General features: G+C 38.8%; 1 protein-coding gene across 4 annotated transcripts in view; it reads left to right on the forward strand.

Annotated features, from left to right (window-relative positions):
• LOC134227175 (calpain-11-like) overlaps nt 1-27,490 on the forward strand; it is a 346,875-nt gene that overhangs the window by 41,382 nt on the left and 278,003 nt on the right. For 3 of the 4 annotated variants that reach the window (XM_062708489.1, XM_062708490.1, XM_062708491.1), the window contains one exon: nt 6,077-6,641. In XM_062708489.1, coding sequence (XP_062564473.1) covers nt 6,587-6,641 — 55 coding nt within the window. In that variant the 5' untranslated portion in view covers nt 6,077-6,586. Of the gene's footprint in view, nt 1-5,205; nt 5,330-6,076; nt 6,642-27,490 lie in introns of those variants that run through there. The other variant, XM_062708492.1, reaches the window with a different exon arrangement.

Below are 27,490 nucleotides of genomic sequence, written 5' to 3' on the forward strand. Positions count from 1 at the left end.
AAAAAATCGGAAGATTTGCCCTCAGAAGATGGTCAAAGGCCAGTAAATAGACTGAAACGTCTGTACAGTCTGGCAAAATATTGTTTTATCGCTGAGAATTAATCCATGAGAAAATTCCCTCAGGGATGGGAGCTTACATCGTTTCATTTCGTCGTTGCTACCATTCGAGTTTCATAACTATGGCTGCGGTTGCTCAACAGGAAATGCGCAGGACTCTCAGTTTCATCCAGGGTTGTAAGTCCTCCCCTCCCTTCAATGAACAGGCTAACCGAGCACTCCAAACCGATCCGTAAGTCCTCCACTCTCAAACCATCAAGGGCGTAGCCCGAGAGGGGCAGGGGATGCCTTCGCCCCCCCCCCCTAAATGATGGAAAGGATAAACGGGTACTGAAATGAATTCTCTTAAACATGTGCACTTCACGATCCAATCATATTCAGAAACAGAGATGCATCCTGAACAGAACATGAGCCAAGAGCGTGACTTGGTGTTCAATGTTTTGAACTCTGAACACAGCTCAGTGTGCCCTGGGTTGGTACGCAAGCAACACGATCCTGGTACATAACTAAGATTCCTTAGATTTGGAACTATGCAAAAACATACGAGCATGCTTGATTTCTATCCGTTAAATGCCCACGTGTTCCATTACTAGCCGAAAAATGTGTAGCATGCCGTCGCTTGAATATGTTTTCCTAAGATACAAGTTGCTAGGTTAGGTTAGTGCTTTTGAACAGTGTGCAGTGTTCAGAACGTTTTGAACATGAACACACGCTCTCGTGTTCAGATGCATCTCTGTTCAGAAATAGGTGGTTGAAATTCAAAAGATTCCCAAAAACTTATTAGGGTATCCAGAATCCATAATATTTTTTCTCTTCTCTTTGAGATCCTTCTAGAAGCTCCCCTGGGAAGTTATCCTCAAATTCCTCTGAAAATCGTTCGAAAATCCTTCTCATGTAATTGTTACTCCTCCTTATCTAGAAACCCCTCATTAAAGTTTTCTTAGGGTCATGAGGAAATTCCTTGAAGATTTCTTTAGATCTCTCCAAGGTTTAATTGTAGACATTTCTTCGGCTGATCATCCAGAAAAATTTATACGGAAAATATATACGGAATTTCCTCCTAAAATTCCACCAGAAGTTTCTTCAGAAATTTATGACGGAAATCCTCCGATTTCGCTCCATAATTTTACTTGTAAATCTATAAGATTTTTTTTCGGAAATTCTTCTAGGAACTTCTTTGGGCATTCTTCCAGGAACTTTCCTCCGGGATAACTTCCAGGAATTTTTCCGGGAATACCACCATGAATTCAATAGCGAAATCCTCTAGGATTTCATTCTGGAGTTCTTTCCCCAACGACTTCCCCAACGAATATCCTTAAAAAAAATCCTCTAGAAATTTCATTAGGAATTTATCCAAGAATTCGTCCAAGTTTTTCCCCTGAAATTCTTCCAGGTATTTTTTAGGGAATTCCTTTAGGAATTTCCTAGATTCCTTTTCGGACTTCACTCGGAATTTACTCCACATTTTCATTCGGAAATTAATTTGAGAGTTCCTCAGGATATATTCCAAAAGTTCTTCCAGGAATTTCTTCAGACCAAACCCCTGGGATGTCATCCGGTAGTTTCTTCAGCAATTCATCTGGGAATACTTCCGGGATTTTATCTGGGAATTCCTGCATTAATTCCCCCTGGTATTTTTCCGGGAATTCCTTCAGTTATTTCTCCGAAAATTACTTCAGGAACTTCTCCAAGCATTATTTCAGGATTTCCTTGTGGTGAGTTTCACGGGAAATGGGATTTCCGGGTATTCCACCGATTGTTCCTTTGAAAATTCCTCCAGGAGTTCCATCAGTCGTTCCTCTGGGAACTCATCTAGGCATTCTTTCAGGAATTTATTTATGCTTTCTTTAGGAATTTATCTACAAATTCCTCCAGAAGTTCCTAGGAGAATTTCTCAGGGAGTTCCTTCGGGAGGTCCTTTAAGAATTCTTCCAGGAGTTCCTCCTGGAATTCTTACGGAACATCATTTGGCAGTTCATACAGGAGTTCTTCCGACAGTTCCTCCAGGATTTCTTCCGAAAATTCTTCCTGTAGTTCTTCAAGAAGTTCCTCCGGAATTGTTTCGGGAATTCCTTCAAAAATTTCATTTTGATTTCATTTTCGGTATAATTTCTGAATTTTCGGTAGAATTTCAGGAGAAATTCTTTGAAATTTTCACAAGAAATTTTTCGAAACTTTCACGGCAAGTTTAAAAAGTTTTTGGAACTTAGAAGGAAATAGTACCAAGCACTAATATTCATGTGTTTTTATAAAACTACGATTCAGAAGACTTAAAAAAGTTGACCACCCCCACCCTACTCGAAATTCTGTCTACGCCCATGCCAACCATAATCTCAACTAAAATAGCTGGGGGAAGTTTCCTCTTCCAACTTTATCACGCTTAGCATTCATCATTCATAAATTCTATTATAAATAGTATAGACACTTTCGGTTCCTTAGACGAGGGCAGGCACGGTTGGGTCATTTCGATTAAGTGTGTTCTTCCACTTTTTCACAGTGTACCACGCGAATTTGACGTCACACGCTTCGTTGCTTGGATTACAATCGTGACGTCATGCTCGTTTGGCTACACTAACTGACAGTTCGTTTGGCTACACTCACCTTCGCCTCAGCTCGTCTATGGAATCTATAGTGTCTATAATAAATAGGAGATCGTGAAAAGTGATTTTAAGAACATACTAGGGGAAACTGGGGTAATATATAACCCTGGGGAAAAACGACGCTTTGGGATTTCTGGGGATGTTTTCATCAGTTTTCCACATTTTTTACTACAGCGCGTGTAGTTCTGATCTTGAACTAGAGCTGTTTTCATTTTAGAAAACATGTCTTAAATGCCATACAAAACGCCAAAAGGTCGTTTTGCCCCCGGGGCAAATCACCCCAGTTTACCCTACACGTTCTGAGACAGTTTTCTTTGTAGACAACGTTCTGAAGTTCTGTTATCATTTCTTTGCCTTCAGTTTAAATTGGCGGTTTGCCTAGCGCCATCACAAAGATCTTCCGCTCTCTAAATCTTATTTTTCTTGGATCCACTTCTCTGACTGCAACGACAACACTCACAGCGCCTTTTTTCTTCATGGTTCGGATTTTCGGAACATTCTGTACATCCCTTTGTTGGCCAATCCAGCCAATGTTCTTCAATTGTGGTTCCTCTCCGTGGAATGCGTTCACCCATACGTGATCGATGTTCTTCGTCATGTATACTCGTCTAGCTTTTAATCTCCATCTAAATTTGAATGTTTAGTGTAGCACTAAGTATTGCTTGCTAACTTATTCTATTGTTTTTTTTTTTCAATTTTGCTTGCGATGATTGTGTATCTTATTTAGGAATTTGTTTTCAGCTCACAAAAATCGTTGATCACCAAATGATTATTTGAGTTGACAAATGAAACAATAATTTATTGGACTCAACTCTGACTCATAATGGTGTGAACCACACGTAACGGGATTCAGAATTATCGCATTTATAACTTAATTCGGTTTTGACACAAACGCCTTCCTGAACTGCCATACGCTTTCAATACAATGGCAGCCCATATTTTACCTTCCTAACGAATTGCTTCCAGCAATAGGAAATTATAAAACTCAAAACAATAATTAATTTCCACCTTACCCATTGACCCAGAAACCTTCCGAAGACGACGAGGAAGACATTGGCGACGAACCGTGATAGTGCCGTAAAATCGCATCACCTTTTCCTTTTCGCTTCCGAAACAGCGACATGTTTGTGTGTCTCTTCGCTTCTTTGTTCCAGTTGGCGCTTGGTGCTTTTTTTGTGTCTTACTTTTTGCTCATTCATTTATTCATTCATTAAGCGCTTGTTTCTTATTAGCTCTGCATTCATCGGTATTATCACTTCATTGGGTCGAACAAGCGGCACTCACTTCTTAATGATCGTTTTTCGTCTGTTTTCCGGCTGCAGTCATTGCTGCGTTTCTTTTGTTGTGGGTTCGATTCGTTGACGGATTTAAGTCAATTTCCGTTACTTGACCAAGAAAGTGTTTTAAATCCATCTCCGGTGTTCATAATTGGATTCGGTCCGGGTAGAGTATCAGCAGCTAAGAATTATGTTGTATGTTGGTTTATTAAGCTAATATTTCCGATAAGGAAGTTGGTTTGTAAACGTTTTTTGTTAAGTACTTATCACATTAATAGCTAAGTGAAACCGTAGAAACTATTCACGACATCGTTGAATTGAAATCTTACTTAACAAAGTCACACATACAAGCTGCTTACGGTGTGCCCAACAATAGAGAAGTCCGTAGACTATCATTTGACGAATTGTGCTTCAAGATTTTCAGCCAACAACTAAGTCTATATTGGGCGATATTTGTGAGTAGCAAACGGAAATCGACAAAATAGAAAAATACAAAAAGTTGTTATGGGGCAGATACTGTAGTCACTAGATCACCATGTGATCCTATCCTTCAAATATTTATCAATCAACATTTGTACATAAAAAAAAGTTGTGTAAAATTTCATCAATAAGTTCTCGTGTACATTTTGAGTGCAAGATTGTTTCCAATGTAAAGAAAACAATATAGAAGAAATCTAAATAAATCATAATATCTTATGAATATTGTTGCTCTACAACTGCGCTTTCCTAATCATTGTACATTTAAAAAAGCCCGGTTGTTTATGTCCGAATAAATCAACCGATGTATACTGAATGAGATTTAATTGCTTAAAGCTTGTTCATTGCACTAAAGCCTTTCATTCAATTTCCAATTTCTAATTTTCCAGGTTATGCAAGAAACGGATGATCATACTTTTCGCAGTCACTGAATGCAATTGTTCGCCGGTCTGCTCTAGATAAGGTGCATCGTCAGTCGTCCGACAGTCTCGCTGTTCAAACAACGCGACTATACAATCTGACCATTTAACATCTCCAAAGCTTCGCCACGACCATAAACACTATCCATTTGCAAGGCCCACGGAGTGCCTATGGAAAAAGTAAAACCAGAGCAAACTAAAGCATGGTTGTAAAACAAAACTATGCTTGTTCGGCTCAGAGGAACCGCGGTTGTTCATACTTTTTTTTATTTCGATGCGTAAGTGAAAATAAAGCAATGAAATAAGAGTAAACACGGAGTCCGGGAAAATGCAACCCTTCCATTTATTCGTCCCAATCTCTGTCTGATAGCTTTGATGATAGAGGCTTGGTGATTAATGGAATACGGGCAAGTTCTCACACTGTACACCAGCGGCATCAAGGTCCGTGGGAGAAGACCAGGGCGAGGGTGACGCAGCTAAAGCATAGTGCAGTAATAAAGTAAGAAATATTTAAAACCGCTATAAAAATAATCGAGGTAGAAACAACAAGATTCTTAGTTAATATAAGCAAACAAGAAAGCTCAATATTTTTTGCTAGATGCATGCTATTTTTAAACTCTTTTACTAATAGAAATGAAACCAATATAGTGGAAACGACGGCTTTGGCAGGTTTTGTTCTATTATTGGCAGGGGGGTTTTCTTAATCCAATTATGCTCAAATTTTGCCTTAAAATTCTTTGCATATCAAGGAATATTGTCGCCAAGTTTCATAAAATTTGGTCAACAAAAACCCCCCTGACAATTATAGAACAAAACCTTCCACAGCCGTCATTTCCCCTATTGAAAAAAATGAATTATATTGACAACAAAATAAATGTTTATCTTCAAAAATGTGAACACATATCACTGAATCAGCGGGAGACTGGTTTTAATGCAGTTCTTTATTAGAACCTTGCAAAATCTGTTTACAATTTTGGCATATACAACTTTGGAACATGCTAATACAATCATTGCATTAAAATCTTACAATTATGAATAAGATGCATTATCTGCAATTACGGAACTATGAGATTTGTTTATTTGGGTGTAATAAAAAAAATTACACTCGTATTCTGGACGATGAATACTAATTTGACAATCCAATGGTTATAAGCGTTGTCAAACTCAAATGTTGTAGTTGCTCAAACCCTTATTTCACCCACAGCAATTTGTAAGTTTTTCATGGGAAATTTCATCTTCTTTACAGGTTGTGTGAACTTCAATCCTAGGACGATTCCACGCGTTCCACCTTATCAAGATGAAGCAGTTCATAGTGGCCCAGCGTAGTTCCGCGAACTGAGTGACACTGGGAGTGCGATTCTCAGTTTTATGAAAATTGTACGAAAGCTAAACAGAGCTTAAAGCGTAGAGTAGTAACATACCATCCGGTTAGCCAGTGCGGCGTGGTGGTGCCCTGGAGCTATCCGAAAAACCATCTCCAGCTCATGGTGATCGCGTGTGTGCTCTTGTGGTGAAAAATCGGCGGTGCGTGAGAGTAAGTGTTGGTTTCCGCGCGCGTTCGAGGGAACTGGGCTGGAAAGCGTTACAAAGCATCAAATCGAACCTAGCGAATACATGTAAAGGGAAAAGTGTATTCGATTTCTCTGGGCCGCTAATGACGACAGTCGGGGAAAAAGGAGAAGAAGCTGCAGCAGTTGTAATCAGTGAAGGGAACCTCAACGAGTGGATAAATAGTTTCTAAATAAATGAGATAACAATGCCTGCAGGGTATCGAGCGAACGGGATCATTCATCCCTCCAATGGTCATATAAGTAAGTATCTTATGATTAATAATTCATCTCATATTCCATTAGTGTTTACATTTACAACCAAACCAATTCACGATAATGCCATCTCGTGCATCTTAAGATAGTTCATTTCTTAAATATTGAAAATTCTTAACTAGTAAATGAGCACAATGATCTATGCGCTTGTGACAGGCAATGAAAAAAATCAGATCATGAGTAAAAATCGGCTAAATTCATGTCAACTTGATGCTCTACTGCGGTCTAATAGCTGATGCTTTCTAGATCGTTGAAATTTGGCGATCGTCGATTCAAGGTTTAAAGATCTTCATCGTTTACCAATAATGGGAGACAACTGAGCGAGGCAAATTACTTGGTAACCTAACAATGAGTGTTGTTACCACACACTGTTAGAAAAATATTTTCAAACATTGGGAAAATTAAGTATATGTGAGAATGGAACTCGGATACACTGCATGGAAGGCGTTGATACTTTATCTCATCCATCCCAGCAACTTGAAAGCAGAGTGAATAATGCAGAACACCTGATGTGTTTTGGTTTTATTCTAGTAGTGCAAGCGTAACACAAATACGTCAGTCCTAGCTTCCCTGGATACCATACCAAGTTTGGCTTGGCGAACTCTGTTGCTTGTTGTTTACGTCGCAACGATCGCTCATAATCGTTGTTTGGTATTCATCTGAGCAAGGCTGTTCACTCACTGGCATTGAATGCTATGATTGAATAAGATCAATGCTCGTCCGCTTCACTCACGCTTTCAATGCCTGGTTTGTGAAAATAAGAACATGAAATATGAGTAGGAGTAGAATGTATCCTTTAAATCATCTCCCACTTGCCACTTTTTCATTATTTTTTTATTTTTTGACATTTTTCAAGAAAGATCCATTAAAAACGTCACGCAAAAGTTCACCTCTCCAGTTTCCACCCAACAAGAGGATGCCAGATTTAAATACAGTTCTGCATAAATAATGTATTAGAACTTGGCATATAGGGGAACTGTTCCGTTTTCCATCTCAGTGAACATATATTCATCTCATCGCAAAACAAAGAAATACAGCACCAATATCGTCGCTTCTTCCACAAAAATAAGAAACAAACCAAATTCCTTTTCATTGCTTTGTTTTTGATGGGATGGAAATGGGAGCTGTGGGATGAAGTGCCAAACCGTTCCCCTACAAGAATTGTATAAGATTGAACCGCAATAACCTGCTATCCTTGGAGAATTTGAAAGAGTTTCTACACGTTTATTGGTGTTACGCGTCACGCTGGCCGCTGAGCAGCCTTTCTTCGTTACCGACGATAATGTAATAACAGCTAGTAAGGAATTGAAAACATCAATTGGATGCGGCCTGGATGGTATTCCGTCTCTTATTGTGAAACGCTGCGCTGATACGCTTGCAAAGCCGTTAGCTGCAGTCAGTATTCAACCTCTCATTGACTACCGGATTGTTTCCGAACTGCTGGAAACAGTCATATTTATTCCCAGTTTTCAAAAAAGGATGCAAGAGGACTGTTTCAAATTACCGGGGAATAGCTGCGCTAAGCGCCATTTCTAAGCTGTTTGAGCAGATTATTCTCAAAGAACTGGTTCAGAAGTATGTACATTACATATCGAACGACCAACACGGGTTTATGCCTAAAAGATCGACTACTAACCTAACGTGTTTCACTTCCTTTGTAATTCGATAAATGGAGAGTGGCTATCAGGTGGATGCCATTTATACATCCCTTTCCGCAGCATTCGACAAGAAGAATCATCAGATTGCCATTGCGAAATTTGACAAATTAGGCATTAATAACTCCATGCTCGGTTGGCTTCAATCCTATTCAACTGGACGGAGTATGGCTGTTAAAATCGGAGATCACATTTCACTGCCTTTTCCGGTTTGGTCTGGCGTTCCACAGGGCAGCCATTCGGGTCCGTTTTTATTCCTGTTGTATATGAACGACGTTAATTTTGTGCTCAAATGCCTTAAACTATCGTATGCCGACGACATGAAGCTATATTACTCTATAAAGCATCCTCAAGATGCAATGTTTCTGCAACAACAATTCGAAGTGTTTGCGGAATGGTGACGCATAAACCGAATGACATTAAATGTCGCAAAATGTTCTATCATATCCTTCGGCCGCAAACATTCGCTTCAACGTTCAGCTTCAACGCGAATCGACAGTCAAGGATCTCGGAGTTTTGATCGACTCGAAAATGACATTCAGGGATCATGTAGCATATATCGTTTCTAAGGCATCTTCACAACTAGGTTTCCTGTTTCGCTTTGCCAAGAAATTCCGGGATGTGTACTATCTGAAATCACTGTTTGCCCAATCTTTGAGTACTCGTCAGTTATCTATGCTCCGTATTACCAAAACGAAGCTCAGCGCATCGAAGCTATCCAGAGAAAATTCGTGCGCTTCGATCTGCGACATCTAAGGTGGAGAGATCCGCTTAACCTACCAAGCTACAGTAGCCGTTGTCAGCTTATTAAACTCAACTCTTTTGATGCAATGCGTAACGTGGCTAAGGCCTGTTTCATCGGCGATCTTCTGCAAGGAACCATCGACTGCCCTGCGTTGCTCAGCTTGCTGGACATCAACACTCACCGCCGTAATCTCCGATCACACTCATTCATCAATCTTCCTGCAGCCAGATCTAACTACATATGTACTACATGAGCCGGTCAGAAGCATGTCCCGTTTATTGAATATGTGTTATTCTGTTTTAGATTTTAATGTGTCGCAAAAAACTAATTAGTGTAATTTTCAGCACATTTTTTGCACTTCACTATAAGCTAGGTTTGTACGTAGTTAATGTATTTATTTTAAGAGCGGTCATTGGGGTGTCTATTTCACCTGTTGACAATAAATCATAATAATAATGGCTTTGGTTTCAGCAACTAACATATGACTGGATTTGGTCGTAGATAGGCTATAGTAATTTTTTTTATGACAAATGTGCTGCTAGGGGACGGAATGCCAATACACATATGATGAGTGACGTAAGGTACGGGCGCGCCAAACGATACACCGCAATGCTATTCACCCGTAAGAATCAAGTAAACGGGGTACAAAAAGCGCGGCGGTACCCTTCCTGAAGGGTACACCATGTGCAATTTTGAGATAATTAGGCAATATTTTCTGCTGGATTATTTCAATTAAATCTTAAGCTTAGACTTATTACGTTACCTTGCGTCAAAGTTTGTGGTCAAAGTTATAGAATCTGCATCAGCACCAGCGCTGTTCAAAGGAATTTTTTTTAAAGAAAGATCACTAATAACGTAATGGAAAATTTGACCATTTCATTACCCCTCCCCCCTATCTTACACTTTTTTATGAATCCTCTAAAAATTCTATGAATTGTCATACATATCGCAACTCCTCCCAGCTCAGCGTTGCGTAATTTATGGATGTTTCTTTTGATTAAAGGATTATTATTTAGATGAAATCGTGTTGTCGGACTATGTTGAGGTGTAAAACAATAACAAATACAATTTTTTTATTTAGCTTCAGTGCTTTGTTCACTAAGTCCTTTCTAACACCAAGAACTTATCTTTAAAAGGAGAACTTCAGAATAATTTTCGATTTCTGTCCCATTTTTCTTTGTTATGGATCTTTATGCTTTGGAAGTAGTCTTATTTCGGCCGGAGATACGGGTTTGACAACAGAATTTAAAGGCACATGCGTAATCTTGCCCCACCCGTTCCTGCGTACTTTTACCCTACAGCCCTAAAACTTATTCAGCTTATTATTTTGATCTCTTGGAACCGAATTAATGTTGTGCACCATAAAGTGCACTGCTCTATACCATAGGTTATAAAAATGGTATAATGTTCACCTAATTGAACGTATATATGGTGATGGAATACTAGTTGCGAAAACACATTTATTTTTAGCAAAATGACCAGAAAATTAACTATCTTCATATCTCCCTTGTGGTTTATTCAAATCGTTTACAATTATACATGAAAATAGTTGGTCAGAATACCTATCAAACTGATGCAGTGCTGCTAGATTATCTTTTTTTATAACTTAAAAAATCGAAAACGTACTCTTACCCCACGCGTACTCTTGGCCCACTCTACTCTACATGTCAAAGTTACAATCAAGTGGTGGAATTGTCCAAACTCGTCTTATGACAAGTAACATATGGGGCCGAAGGCCACTAGGCCAAAAGTTCTTTGGACGAATATATCATTTGACCGAACAGACTATAAGGCCGAAAGTCATTTGGCCGAAAGGGTCATATAATTGAATAGGTCATTTGGCCGAATAGGCCTTTTGCCGAATAAGTCATTTGGCCGAAAAGGTCATTTGACCGAATAGCCATTTGGCCGAAAAGTTCATTTGGCTAAGTAGGTTATTTGGCCGAAAAAGTTATTTGGCCGAATGTGTTATTTGGCCAATAGATCATTTGACCGAATAGGTCATTTGGCGAACAGGTCGTTGGGCCGAATGTGTCATTTGACGTTACAACTCACTTCTCACTGTGAAAAGTGAGAAATAAGAAATTATAAGTGATGAGTGAAAAGAGTAGCGTCTCCCTTCTTATTTTCCTCTTCTCCTTTTACGCAGTGAGAAGTGAGATGTCTCACTTCTCACTCCTTATTTCATACTTCTCACGGTGACTTTTAGTGAGTAGTGCGTCACTTTTCACAGTGAGAAGTGAGAGATGAGGAGTGAGAATTGTGTAGTGGGACGTCTCACTACTCACTTCCCTATTCTCATTTCTTACTTCTCACTTCTCACTTTTCACAGTGAGAAGTGAGAAGTAAGAAGTAAGTAGTGAGACGTCTCACTTCTCACTTTGCACCACTAACTTTTCACATTGAAAAGTGGGAAATAGGTAGTGAGAAGTTAGACGTCTCATTTTTCTCCCTATATTTCTTACTTTTCAAATGACCTATTCAGCCAAATGACCAATTCAGCCAAATGACCAATTCAGCCAAATGACATGTTCAGCCAAATGATATGTTCGATCAAATGTTATATCCGGCCAAATGTTCTATTCCGCCAAAATTCCTATTCGGCTGAATGACCCATTCGGCCAATAATCTATTCGGGCAAATGACCTCTTCGGCCAAATGTCCTATTCGGCCAAATATCCCATTCGGCCGGATTACCCGTTCGGCCAAATGACTTTCAGACAGATGGGTTCCGGCCTAGTGGCATTCGGCCAAATGGCTCTCTCTACCTCAATCGGTTGCACTGCCGGAATTTTCAGTCAATCAAAATCATTGAACATCTTCTGGATTACATTTATTTTGAAGTCGGTTCCAACAAGTTCAAAGCACAAATTAAAACGTCATGTTACAAAATTTCAAGGCTTATGCACTGAACTAACGATAAAACAGTCTATCACTTCTAGATGGTATTGTTGTATATTTGATTCAATTTTTACAAGCGATAAATTGATTAATTCAGACTAGTTGAATATCACTTTGAGCGTGTGTGTGTGCTTTATGTAATAGACGTATTTTAGTGCATAAATGACGTTTGTTGACTGATTTTCCACAAATTATTTGTGAAAGTTTGGCATCAAAAGTAATTTTGACATCGATTTTAGAATGAAATTTATTTATTACGAGTTCAGCTAATGCGAATCTCTAAAAAAAACCTCGTTAAATTGATAAGATTAAGTTAATTAAGTGTGAACCCCGTCTCTTGAACAAAAATCTTTCCTAGGGCAAATGCTGCTTTGGTGATCTCGACCTGTAGCAAAAGCAGATGTCACGCTACCGTTTACTCCTCACCGTTTGTCTTGTCACATCTGACAAGTTCAGGAGAACATTCCACTAAACAATTTTCGACAAATTGTTTTCATGGTTTCTTTTCTTAAGGATGTGGCATTTTTTATTTATGAACTCTCGTTCTGCGCATAATAAAGCTGGGTAGCCAATTCTAAGCCTTGGCCACTGTGCAATTACGATTATTTCGATCTATCACGGATCAGCAGCTCTACGAATTGTACTCGTGTCATATTTTATCTTGTTTCTTAGCTCCTCCATAACTCCTGCGTGTTTGGAATTCTTAACAATCCATAATCGCTAAATTTCGCCTCCAAATATTCTTCTCCAAAACAAGCTTCATCCCAGACTTGCTCGTACCAGTGTCTAGATATAAAATCAAACTGGTTATGCATGGTGCGGGTGGTGCGAACGATCATCATTGGGATTGGAGCGGTAGAGGTTGCGGCATCTGTTCAGAGAGACGATTGTTCGCTTCCTCTGAATTCACCAAAACTAACTAAATGGTCACCACATCAACGGCCAGAGCGGCATGACAGTGCTATTGCGTAGCATTCCTTAGGTGCGAGAGGACAAAAACCAAGTCTAAATTTTATAATGAGTGTCGTGCCGAAGATTGTACATTCCATTTGAGTGAATCGCTGGATGATACAAACAGCTTGATTGATTGTTTTGGTATGCCGATGGGCTGGAGCTTACTATTGCGTGCCGATTCGCTCGAAGTATCATAAATCAAATTTTGTAATTTGGTGAGTGATACTATCATTAGAGTGGCAATTATGTTGTTTTCAATCTTGAATCGGATATTGGCTTACATTGCCAGAAATAATAAATCTTTGCGAGGTATCAGATGACGTGAACGATCATCAAAAGTATTGCCATTTATTTTCAATACCGATGACAGCATATGTGATTAACCTTACAACATCACATATAGTCGAGTCAAGTACGAGACACTGAAGACGGCCTTACTTTTGAAGTCGTAATACGTATCTGTCAAGATACAATTAAGTGGTGGAATTCAATGGGATTGTATAAACTCGTCTTACGACAGGGGCTTACAACATTGTCAAATAATTTTTACAATCAATCAGGGAAGATCGATTAATTACGTAACAAATCACTTTTGTCGCACTTTTTGTAAAAAATGTCTGAAAAAGAGTATGCATCGCCATACTTTACGTAATTACACACAATACGTAATTTCAAGATGCTTCTTATTCGTTAGTGATATTTGGTGATAGTGATTATTCGTTTCGCCTTGTAATTTCGTGACTGTGACATGAATTTGCTGAAAATCCGTTTACCTACATCGAGAATTTCCAAGTATTTTAGATGCCTTAAGATATCTTTAACTATGTTTGTATTCAATACATAAATTGAGTTTATCTTAATCTGAGTGGTTACGGCCACTGGAGTAAGATTAGTTTACATGAAAAGAAAACTATTACTTACGAGTTTAATCTGGCAGCTCATTCGTGTGTATTTTTTTTTCATTCCCATCATAGTCTTGGTTTGTCTCACTTCGCAGTGCTATTAAATTCCATCTCGAAGCACCATGGATAGGCCAAGCCCTTTCGGGAGATGGAACCCGAAGGAGATAAACAAGAAGCCACTCCAATCTTGTAACTACGAGCGTATAATAACAATCTCAGTTTCAAAATATTTACGATAATAGTCACTCAAATGAGATAAAAGCATCATTAACTTAAGCTCTGTAGCAACATATGGCTACAATAAGGTGCTGTGCTTCTCGGTGTGCCGGAAAGTTGAGCCATGGAATCAGAGAGGCAATGTAGAGACTGATCGAGAATTCGGTAGACATCTCAAAGCAAACAATCCTGATTTGTGCGTCCGATCAAGAGATGCCAATTATACGGAATGTTGCTCATATGTATACGTATTATGATTGTCCATAATCATTGCTAAATATCTTAGTATAGAAATTTGAATTATTTATCCCACTAGATCTTATCTCTCTTATAGCACTAGATGTCATCCCTCTTACAGTACTCAAACTAAATTCGAGTAAATTTGAATAAGCTTCGCGAAATTATGATTTAAAAAATGATTCCGGAAAATATGACAGCAAGCTATTCTGGCAGTATCCTACTAACTTTTGGCATACAGACCCAATCAGCGGTAGGCAGATTTAGTACATTTATGCATAAGAATCTAATAGAAATTGTATAACAGGTTTTATACAATATTTGTCAGATTTGTTTTTGAGTATTTTTTTTTTGAACGGTATTTTCAATTAGTTAATTCATGAATTCTTGAGTGACCATGTTGGCGATTTCCTTGTTTGTTATTTGGCAACTCTGATCTGACCCGAACAAATGACGACAAATCCACGGCGGGGCAGGAATTGGCTGCCATTATCGCTTCTTTCACCACTCGTGCCAAGCCCGTTCAAAGGGTCCAATCGCCAGTTTACGGACACAATAAACATGCGTTCAATAGCTCTGAATTTATTTTCAAATTGATAGGTAGGTAGGCCCGAAGCCATCTCAAACGGAAATATTCCACGCGGCTAATGAATCTCTGATGATGGGGATGATTCGCGTTTACCGCCGAAAAAAAGAACTGAAAACCAATCGATTTATACAATACGCGCGTCCAAATCCCTTTACCTAGACACCGCAGGTCAGTGCTATGATTATCGTGATTCTCTCATGGTCATTCCGAGAGCATGATATTTTTTCCACGCTTTCAATATCCAAATTTGATTGCGCGTACAAATCACCATAATCATCAATGATGAATGGAGATTGTTCCAAAATGAATCAAATTATGACTGCTTGTTGATACAGCAAACAGTTTGGTTGTACGCCCCCTTTGTAGAGGGGAGTTTCCAATCAATCGGTGCTTCGGCGAATGGTCGACAAATTCGCGTGTAATACAGCGTCACTTTGTGTGGATCTAAAAATACCGACAATGACCTTTATTGGTTTTACGACCTTGCTCTTGGCACACGGAATTCATCCAGAGTAGAAAGGTGGGTGAGGTATTAAACGCAAATGGGGAAGTATGGGCCAACGCAAAAAAGTCGAGTCAAGTACGGGACACTGAAGACGACCTTACCATTGAGGTCGAAATACGTATCTGTCAATGTACAATCAAGTGGTGGAATTAAATGGGAAGGTAAAAACTCGTCTTATGACAAGTGACGACATTCCACTAAAAAGCTCAAAATAATTTTCTTAAAGCTCAAAATAATTTTCTTAGCATAAAATAACTTAATGAATAGTTTGGATTCTTACGACGGGTTGTGAGGATCAGATTTGTAATATAATTTAAATGCGCATGAAGGCTAATGTCATTCAATATTATGTCAATAAGGTACACAGTTTGATTATTATATGTACTGGCTTTATTTTGGAATAGAATTTCTTTTGGAGAACCATCGTAAAATCATTGAGGGTTGCCTTTTGCTCGATGCTCTCCCATCTACTTCGTTGTTTTCGCTAATGTCAAGAGGACACGCAGCGGTAATTCAATGACCGCCCGCTCTTCGGTGGCGAGTGGTCCTGCGGTGACGATAAATTCGATGATGCGAGGAATTTCTCGGACTCAGATTTTTGCTGCGTCAAATCATGGTTATGTAAAATCCAAACGCCGCTGGAACACTAAGGTGTTTTTAGAGTATCAACCTGGTCATAAGTCATTTGGTCTATTCTAACATTACTAAAATTTGTTTCTGTTATTCGCAAAAGCTTCACTTGAATGGATTTCATTCACATGGGTAATTTTTACTATCGATCATTCGATCATGAAGTATTTTAAAAGCATGTTTTGTTGACATTTGACTTTTATACATAACGAAAGTAAATTACTAAGTAGAAGAAGTGCTTTCCCACTTCAAAAACATTAAAGTACTCGTTCGTACAAGTCCGAGTTCGATAGTTACACAAATTTGAGATCAAAATAAGTCTGTTCTTGCTTTTGATTAGGGCACATTATTTCGCCATTGGTTTTAAATCTCATATGAAATAGAATATTATCAAGCGAATGCATAATTATGGCCATATCAAAACCTCCATTTACTCCAATGTGCGGTGCGAGACTAATGTGGGTGAAACAGCAGACGGACAACGTAGCGACGCCCAGAGTGAAGAATGATTTTGGTGATTTGTTTTTACTTTTTTCGTGATCGTTTTATGGCGAATTAAAGAGTAATGGCTCTTAGCTGCTGGATGGCGGCAATTATAATCCGCTGTTTGGGAAGCCCCTACTGGGAAAGATTATAACGACTATTAGATGATGCTGGTAGATTCGAATTATTTGTGAACTAAACAAATGTTATAATTATGAGGTATCCATGTGGTGGCAGTCAAGCTATTTTTTAGTGGTTTTGCATTTTTATTCCTCAACTGGTTGCAAAACTGCTCAGAATCTAAAATGAGTGTGGCCCAGAAACATCTCACGTTTTCTGAGTGATGGTTATAACACTACCATTTATTATAGCAAGCCATTTGCCTATTCATACAAAATATTTGATCCTGGTTGAATTATCGTTTATATTATCTACATACTCTTGTACACCTAATCAACGTTTGCTAGATTTTCTTACAATTCTGTGCAAGAGCTTACTTATATCTGTAGGTATAAGAACTTGGCATATATAAAATAGCTTAAATCTAAAACAAAAATTTGACCTAACTTCTAACGATTTTTCAAATGTTCGTTTAATCAATTCATCTATGACTATGATAAAAAAAGCGGAAAAACATACGGCATAAAACTGAAAAACGATCCGTAAATAACACCGGATTGCTTCGTAAAGCGCTACCATTAATCCATCGAGTAGTTTGAGAATCCTTATAAAGAATAATTCTATGAACCATAACTAAGCTAAAATGTAGCAATCATTTAAAAGATAGAGCATGACTTTTTTAATGCTGAACTTATTTTGGTCGAATGTCAAGGATCAGTTGAATATATTTCTTGCTAAGTAACGTGGCATTTTGTTAGTTGAAGTTCAGTAGAAATTATTAAACAAGATTTGATCGATTCTCTTTAAATTTTTAATATTTTCTTCTAGAAATCTCAGTGTTTTTTGCCAACATTTCGTGGATAGGCTTTTCTTTGCATCTATTAGGTCAATCTTAGAAATGATGGCTTGATTTTATTATCGTTTGCATGAACTTTCTTCTGGATAGAGATTCTTCTTTCTCTCCCATGAATTTTGCATAAGTGTCTTTGCTTATGGAACCTTACTTGATACTTCATGGGCTACAGCTCTTCGATGAACCTACGCCGAATGGAGTATCGTTCTCCACTGGACTCGATCCTGGGCCAACCGCTTCCGATTACCCTGAACATTGAGCGCCCCCAGGTCCTCTTCAACTGCAAAAAGCCATCGTGTACGCGGCCTTCCACGAAGCTTGCGGCCTCTCCCTGGTTCTCTACTAAATATAATCTTCGCTTGACGTTCTTCCGGCATACGAACAACGTGTTCTACCCACCGTAGTCTGCCGTGTTGTATAAGCTTAATAATATCCAGCCCTTTATACACCTGGTACAACTCGTGATTCATGCTACGCTGCCAGATACCGTTTTCTTGTTAACCGCAGAGTATTGTCCGCAGCACCTTACGCTCAAACACTCCGAAAGCTCTCCGATCAGCCTGCTTTAATGTCCATGTTTCATGGCCGTATATAGCTACCTTCCTCGAGCGCTATATTGAACAGTAGATTCGAGAGTGCATCACCCGGCCTTAATCCATCTCAGGTAACAAATGACGTCGATATTTCATCCGCAACCCTTACACTTGATTTCGATCCGTCCAACGTTAAGCGAATTAGCCGTATCAGTTTCGCCCGAAAACCATGTTCAAGCATAATTTACCATAATTAGAGTCTCCATCCCGGGACATCCTGGGACCAAAAATTCCCGGGATTTCGGAAAATTCAGGATTTCCGATTCCCTGGATGTTATTTTGAAATCCCGAAAATCCTGGATGATACCGGGGCAAAAAATACTGTTTCATTTCCGGTTCGCAAACAGTGTAATTTTTCTTCTTACAAAATCTATTTGTTTTGAACGTGAAACCCAACTTAGGTGATAAACTCATATCATATTTTTATACCTCCCATCAGACTTTTTTTTCAAGTTCTTTTATTTGGTAGGCTCAGGCATGTATATACTGAGCCAAGATTCTTTGTGATGCACAATCGATATCATCTTATTATTAAATGAGTAAGAGAGGAACAGGCATGACAATATCGGAGATAGTTAATAGAACACCTTCACAAAAAATATTAGATTCCCCTATACCACTCAATGGAGGGCTATTCACTGATACTTTTTCCAGCAGCTACTCTCTATTAATTATACGAAAAGTAAGTACAAGATCAGCTACATCTATTTGGCGCCTGCTTGCCACCCATCTCCCGTCTACAGCGAGGTTGTGTACACTAGCTGATATTCGCCTTCCTAATCTCCAGTCAGTCTTCCTGAGCTTCTTGCCTCCAAAACAATTCTCGATCCAATTCATGTCCTTCCAATCGACGTTAAAACAACAAACTTTCCAGCACATGCGCAAGTACAAGTGGTCCGACTCCGATGCTCTGCCTAATTTTTTCGGTGTATTGCTTCGATCAAAATCAGCTCTGGTCAACAGGTTACAATCAATTTGTCCAATTCTCGGCTTCTGTCAAAATAGTATGCCAACTTTAATCGCGTAATCTATTAACCTTATTATCGTTAAATTATCGAGTTAACTTACGTTAAATTATCGAACTCCGATAATAATTGAGTTGATTCATTTTTATCGGAGCAAGCGATTACGTTGAACACAATTAACTTTATCGGCGATAACGATAAATTAACGATTAACATCAAGATTAGGAAGAGCTGCAGCTCTTGGCAAAAGTATCAATTAGTAGCCTGCCATGGGTTGGAGGATACTCTAAGACTCTAGTATTGAGCTTTCTTTGTAAGGGGGTTCCCATACATCCAATAGGTTATGGGCCCAGTACGATTCTACTGCGCATCTTCCATTTTTCGTCACTACGGTATTGAATGCAATCCCAGCAATTGTCTAAACCCAATGCATAATCAAAACAATGCAAACAGTCAAGCCGACTTCTACCGCCAGCGAACCCTCCTTCTCGAACTCGGCGGTCATATATTCCAAAAGGGTCATAAAAACGTGAATATTATTTGATCCTTGAATTTTTTTTTTTTTCGAAAGAATAGATTCAAATTAGAATTGAATTGAGTTTCAATTTGAAATCTGTTTTATCTGGCCTTTCTAAAATATGAACTTTACCCCTGAACATTGAATAAAATCGATTTTAAATCAAGAAATAAGTTTTCTAAGAAAACATCGAAAAATCCCGGTATCCCGGGATTTCCCGGGATGTACGAACAAGGACTTTTCAAGCGGTCTCAATCTGTTGAACAGACAACGGGACATAGTTTTGTACGCTGAATTAAGGAGATTGGCGCACTCCAGTATGTGCCTTTTCTTACCAACCAGCTAGCAGGCAATTCCTTATCTTCCCATATTTTCGACATAATATGGTGCAAAATTTCATAAAGCTGCTCACTGCCATGTTTGAGAAGTTCAGCCGGGAGCTGGTCCTTCCCCGCAGCCTTATTGTTTTCCAGCTCTTTAATAGCTTTTTTAACCTCATCTAGTGTAGACAACTCCACAGCTTGTCCAACGTCGATAATATTTATTCTGTTCACTGATGCACCGTCACTTCCACTATTCAACAATGTCTCGAAGTGTTGCTTCGTGTTGTTCGGTTTTATCTGTCAGCAAATTCCTTTCTTGGTCGTTACACATGATGGGAAATGGCGCTGTCTTTCTCCGCACGCCATTGACAGACTCGTAAAACCTACGCATATCATTCTGCTCCATTTTTCCTGCGCCTCGCTAATCCCTTGTTCTTCATATTTTTTCTTCTTCCTGCTTTGGGTTCGTTTTTCGGCTGCTCATGCTTCCTTGTACCGATCTCTATTCGATCGGGTATCCGACACCAACATACGGCTTCTGGCAACGTTCTTCCCGTCTTTCACTCTCTGACACTCCACATAAAACCAACCCGTCCTGGGTCGCCTCTGTGCAGTGCCTACCACTTCTTGTGCTGTTGTGCTCACCGCTCATTGGATCGACTCCCATAGATTGTTGATGTTGTCGCTAATGTTGATTGCACTGTTCGTCGAGCTTCTGGTGGTACTCAGCCGATACTCCTTCCGCCGACAATCGCTGGATAGGATTGTAACGCATCGTTCGCTGTGGGGATTTCGTCCGTTTTATCTTTCGTTCGATACAGTTGACAACCGCGATCGAATTTTACTGACAACGAGGTAGTGAGCAGAGTCAATGTTCGGACCTCTGAATGTCTCGCAGGTGGTACTAGCCTGTTGACATTTCGTAGCCCAGTTAGTCCTCAATTAGTGTGGTGGTCACCCCATCCTGCAACGGACAACCCCCCGACACTCCTGCCAGACATAGCGAGACTTTCGTGTTCCCTAATTCTGAGGTGATGTAAAGGTATCTGCTCCCGACACTCCTGCCAGGCCTCACCAGACTTCAGTCATTCTATCACTACCGACCATGCATATCATGCGAGGCTTACTTGTGTGCTCACCCATACACTCGATCCCTCACTCTGTGGGGGTATTACGAGAACCACCCACTGCCACCCGCTTGCCGCCGAAGCAGCACTCACTCTGTGGAACCTCCATAGGCTCCGTTAACGACCTGGCTGATTGTTTCACCCCCAGGTCATTCATTCCCTCGGTACGGGTCGCCTGACACTTTGGGATTCGGGGTTAGGAACGCCATATTGTCAGCTTCAGTGTTGTACTGAGCCTGGCGATGTGGCCGAATTTACACCGTTACGCACTACTTCCGAGTATCCATATCCCAACGTAAAGGGAGGATGGCCATTAGAGTGATTCAAATTTTGACTTTTTCGCTCCCCTGTGCTTAAACGATTGTTTTTGCTATTTTAATAGTCCTCCCAAATTTTTAGCTGATTTGGATGTAATTTGATTGTGCACGTGCCATTTGAAGGTTATATGAAAATTACTATGAGAATTGCCAATTATGCAAAGGATCGTTTCGTGAAGTAGCCCAGAATCTATTTGAATATATTTAACACATCGCTATCATAGAATAGATCCTAAGCTGAAAGTCAGTTGTTGTTGCGAAGCAATCTGACTTCTGTGAGCAAAATTATAAAGAAAACAGAAATGCTCATTATTGATATTGATGTTATTCTTTTACATGTTAAATTGAATTTCCCACAATTCAGTATTTCCTTGATAACTTTTGTTGCTCACCTTTAAACGATTTGTTAGCAACAACGACGATATTTTCCCTTGTTAAATTTCCTATGTTACTAACGTATTCATACATTTTTACAGCTTAATGGGCAATGATGGAAAACGGTTTTTCACAAAAGTTACTGTTTTCATAGCAATTTTCATATAAGCTTCAAACTGCTTGTGCTCAGTCAAATTACATCCAAATTAGCTAAAAATTTAAGACGATTATTAAAATAGCAAATGCCATCGTTTAAGCATAGGGGAGCAAAAATGTCAAAATTTGAATCACTCTAATGGCCATCCCTCTGGCAGCAGCGAAATTTACTAGCCGTAGGCCGTTGTCATTGGTAGCGGAGTGAAGGCTCTCCCTACCAATTATGGGACGGAAAAAGTCCTCTCTACCGACCGGAGCGTTAGCGTCTCCGATAACAATGGAACTTATGGAACCACGCTGCCCATTTTCGGACCATCATACAGAAGTTAGATGAAATATAAACAATAATCTAAACAAGATAAAATCGTTTGTCAGATATGATAATTGTTTTTGACCCTGTTCGGGTGTAAAACGCCAATTAGCCAACAATAGTCGTTTGAATGTAGAATGAAGGTTGAATGTATTTATTGCGACATTTTATTCATATTCGTTCTTGATGGTTATTCATCATTATTATAGACGAATCTTGCACAAGATTTCACAGTACCGAATATCTAAGCTTCAACATGTGAACAAATTTCTCGACATTATGGAAGCTGATCCAAGTAGGGTAACTTGCTTCGTTGATAAAAAAATGAGTTATCCGTTTTTCGTAGAACTGGATTGTTGATAGAAATTTCAAAAAATGGGAACACACCAAATCAAATTAATTTTTAATAAAGATTGTTTGAAGGAATGGAAAGGATATTGTAGGTAGCACATGTTGCAACAATACCAGAGAGCAACCTTGCAAAAATGGTGTTCGCTTCTTAGTTAAATGGGAGGACCAGGTGCAAAACAGCTTGACGAGTCTGGGATGCAGCCGAGGTTGTAATAAAGGGATCGTGAACCGAGCATTAATTTAGTGTTATATTTTTAAATTTAAGGCAATAAATGAATAAATGTAGAAAGGAATTACATTGTTAACTTTTTATAATAATCGATGTGTTAACCTTCTGTCTGTGCTCAAAAAAACTTACGTTGTCTGTGCTCTGGGGTCAAATTGACCCCAAATTGAAATTGCTATAACTTTTTTAATGTTCGGCCAATTTTGGATTTTTGGGGCTGTTTCGAAAGATAATTTAATCATCTTTCAGGTCGTTACCGAAGATTGACTATAGGTGGGCGGGTACATCGCAAGGAGGGGTTTTAGTGAACAAGGGCATAAAACAGTGATTTTTCATGATTATTTTACTTATATCCGAAAATCCTACCCATTTTGAACTGTACCTTTTTTAAAAAGGCTATGCAGGAAGGCATGTGCTTTGGCATGAGGCGTTTATAAGTTTAGAACTCGGCCGCCAGGTGGCGGTATATTTGAATTCATTATTTTACACTACTCAAGATATTCCGATATATAGAATTCTCCTTAGTATAAATATTCTTATCGCACAAATTTAATGGGAAGAAGTGCTCATTATATTGAGCACCGCTTTGTAGTGCTAGACATCCTGAACAATGTTGCCGAATACAACTTGGGTGTAGGTATGAGGGATCTCAAGCTAAAGTAATATTTCATATATGCAAGAATATTACAAGTACACTAGCGCCGCCTATTTGTAAATTTCCCTATTATTTATTTCGTTACATGACAGTCTATTGCCACCAGACGAACTTTGTTACAGACGTCATCTTTACAAATTTCAAAATTGTGCGATAAGAATATTTACAATGAGGAAAATTCCATATATCGGAGTTACTTGAGTAGTCTAAAATAATGAATTCAAATATACCGCCACCTAGCGACCAAAGCCTCATGTCAAAGCACACGCCTTCCTGCATAACCTTTTTGAAAAGGTGCAGTTCAAAATGGGTAGGATTTTCAGATATAATAAAATAAGCATGAAAATTCACTGTTTTTGTACCCTTTTTTACGAAAACCCCTCCCCGCGAAGTACCCGCCCACCTATAGTCAATCTTTTGTAACGACCTGAAAGATGATTAAATTATCTTTCGGAACAGCCCCAAAAATCCAAAATTGGCCAAACATTAAAAAAGTTATAACAATTTCAATTTGGGGTCAATTTGACCCCAGAGCACAGACAACGTAAGTTTTTTTTTAAAATGTACACTGTAGGGCATATTTTCAAGATTTTTCAAGCGAATTTGCACCTAGGAGACAGATCTCGGCAAGTTTTGCAAACTACCAAAATTAGGAGCATCGGTTGAAAACTAAAAAAATGGAAGACACTCAAAGTGGCCTGGGGTCATATTGACCCCAGAGCACAGACAAAAGGTTAAGCGAAGCAAACTAATCGATTATCTCGATTGTCTTGAGAAGAAGATAACCGAATCAAAATCACTCACACTAACTCTTTTACATCGAATCATCACACCTAATTATACAAAATAAACCAACATTGGAAAACAATTACTAACATCGAAATTTTAAGCTATTATATATTCAAATAACAGTATCACATCAATTTAAAAAGACAAACATCATAATGTAAAACAAATTATTCCTATTCCGCTTTCTATATACTAAACCATTGGGAATCCGGTTTCCATGTTCTAACGCGTAAGCTTACAAATTCTTTGAACTTTATGCCGGATGACCACGTGGATGAATTCAAAGATATAGTTTTCCGTCGGACGTTAAAACTATTTTGAATGAGGTATAATCATGACTTTGCACCCATCTACTACCTACTACCTACCTACCTACTGACCCATCTTGGCGCTAATTTGAAAACGTTAACTATTTCATCGTTTGCAATCCCGATAGATTTGCGAACCATACTATCGATTTCTTGTTCGGTAACAAATGTATCTATATTTGTTCAAAATAATGAAAACGTTTCTTTCTCCAAGTCAGATTCTGTTGAACAACTCTCTTCAGGATTGCAGTGCGTTTGGGACATAGTGTTTTGTGGATGAGATTGGCGTTGATGAAACCATTCTAGAATTTAGGAGGGACTTCGACGTTATAGCTGTTAAGGTGCTTACGATGCCATTGATCTGCGACTTTATTCCCGCTAATTGAGATTCAATCGATGACGAGCATTCAGGCTGAGGTTTACCCAACGAAGTAGTACGCATTTTGTAAAAACGATCCAAGCACAGATCGCACATCCACAGAATGTTGTTGTTTACTAAGCACTCTGTGTGCGTCTCTGTAAGTCCAACACAATCTACGTGGTAGCATTTATTGCATTCCCCTTCACACACAACGAAAGATTCGCTCCGGACGGACAAACCACATTCACCACACTCCATTGTTTAAAATAATAAACAGTGAACACAATCTTTAATCCAACAACTGGCTAGATTCTGGTTTTCATGGATTTATTGGAATGTCTTTCACGATACCGATGCTTGCATAACGTAACCGAATTTTTTCACAGAAGAATATTTCAGAAGCAGTCAAGGATTCAACGGAAAAACTTATGAGGAAGAGATAAATAGTTTAGCGATATTTCACTCACGTGCGCGTATCGTATATGATGTTACAACATATGTTAATCGATTGTTCGATTAATCGATCGATAATCGGACATCTTTATTTATACATTCTAAGCTAAGCTAAGCCATGAAATGTAATCGCGCAACAAGCGTTGCTAAGGCTCGTTGCGTTAATGGATTCAATATTCGTTCGAGATATTCATTTCAAGGGAGCAACAAAGGTGTGGCAAATATTGGACACAAGGGTGGCGAAAATAAAAAACTTTTGGCAAAAATTAAATAAAAATATCTGCGAAATATACAAAAAAAAAAGTTTTATCTTATAATTACGTAATCTACAGAATATTTAGAGTGTTTGCATTTTGTGACAATTTTTGATACAAACGTGCGTTTATCCATCGTGGCGAAATATAGTGCTTCTACACGGAACCGCAAAGCAACCCACTTTACGGTTCCTTCACGCAAATCAGCCTTTGCGTGGGAGAAGCCAAAAGTGAGTTTAACCTTCACTCCCGTGTTGAATTTAAACCCACCACTAGGTTTCACCAACTTAAATTTAAGTTATTTGCACTCACCTGGCACTATGGTGAAAACAATTCAAATTTGGCTTCTTCTACGGAACAGGACACGTTGGGTCAATGCAGCTCTTTTTGTTTATAATAACATTCATGAGAAAAAGTGAGAAAACTACCTAGAACGAGACGAGCCAGCCTCGGGCTGAAAGTCTCGATAATAAAGGCACAAAAAACTACCTATAGAGTTAAAAATTTGAACTTCGTACTCAAAAGTTTTAAAGTTTTTTTTAGGTATTTTATAATGTAATTAATACCTCGATAGTACGTACATCTGCGTAATTTTAGTGTACGTACTATCGAAGCGAAAAAAAAATCCGAAAATCCGAAAATCCGAAGGGGAGGAAAATAACGTAATATGTGTACGACCCCATAAAAACAACAAGAAAATCTTCGAAGATGTAAAAACGGGATAACATTCAATGTTATTTTAATATTCTCGTCTTTAGAATCGTTTTTACGCCTCTCGTACACTAAGGTGTAACGAAAAAGCTAGATGTTCACTCAAAAAACGAAGTTTTGATGACAGGCTCGAAAGGCCGGCTTCCATATACCGACAGATCGACGAATTTAGGTGATGTCTGTCGATAAAGTTTTTAAATTTAAATTATCGGATGGCGATCTACTAAGCACGCTACTAAAAGTTTGAAATTATTTCATAACTTTATTTGAAATTTGTTTGGAAATTCAAAAATATTTTTCTCTAAAAATTCCTTCTGAACTTCATTTAAATAAAACTTCTTATTTTAGAATTTCTCCTAGATTTGTTTCCGATACTTTTCTAGGAATTCCTCTAAAAATTTCTCCAGGGTCCATCTGGGATCCTTTCCTGCAGAACTTACAATAGGAAATCCAGCAGGAAATCCTTTGGGAACTCCTTTGAATACACCCACAAGAATTCCTTCGAAAATTCTTCCTGAAAAAAGAAACATCCCGGAGTAGTTCTTGAAGGAATTCCATGCAGAATAGCTTGAGAAATTTCTGTGGGGATTCCGAAACAAATTCCCGGGGAATTCATGAAGAAATTTTCTGGGGAAAAGGGATTTCTGGAGAAATTCTTGAAGTAATTTCCGGGGAAATTCTTGATGAAATTGTTGGGAGAATTCATGGAGGAGTTTCTGAAAGAAAATTTGGGAGAGTTTCTAGAAGAATTTCCGAGGTAATTGCTGCTTACTCCTGGAAAAAAATCTCGGTAAATCATGAAGGATTTTTTAGATGATTTTTGTAGACATTTTAGAGGAGGTACCCGCAGAAATTTTGAGAATTCCGGGTGTATCTCCCGGGAGAATTAATTCAATAATTTCCAGAGGAATTTCAAGGCGAATTTCGGGAGGTAGCACCAAAAGAGTTTTAACGAAATTTTTGATAGAATAGCTGGAGAAATTGCCAGATGAATTTTCAGACGGATTTCTCGAGGAATTTCCGACAGAATTCCCGAAAAAATATTATGAACAATTTTTCGGAGGAAGGCCTGGAGGAAATTACGGAGGAAGACCTGAATGAACTTGCAGAGGAATTCCTTGGGGGTTTCCTGGGGAATTCGGGGGTTTCCTGGGGGAACTTGCGGATAAATTCCTAAAGGAGCTTCTGGAGAGATTTTTGGGGGAACTTGCGGAGAAATTCTTGAAGAAACATAAATGCACGAAATTGATTTACGT

This window comes from Armigeres subalbatus, chromosome 3, assembly GCF_024139115.2.
Source record: "Armigeres subalbatus isolate Guangzhou_Male chromosome 3, GZ_Asu_2, whole genome shotgun sequence".
NCBI lineage: Eukaryota > Metazoa > Arthropoda > Insecta > Diptera > Culicidae > Armigeres > Armigeres subalbatus.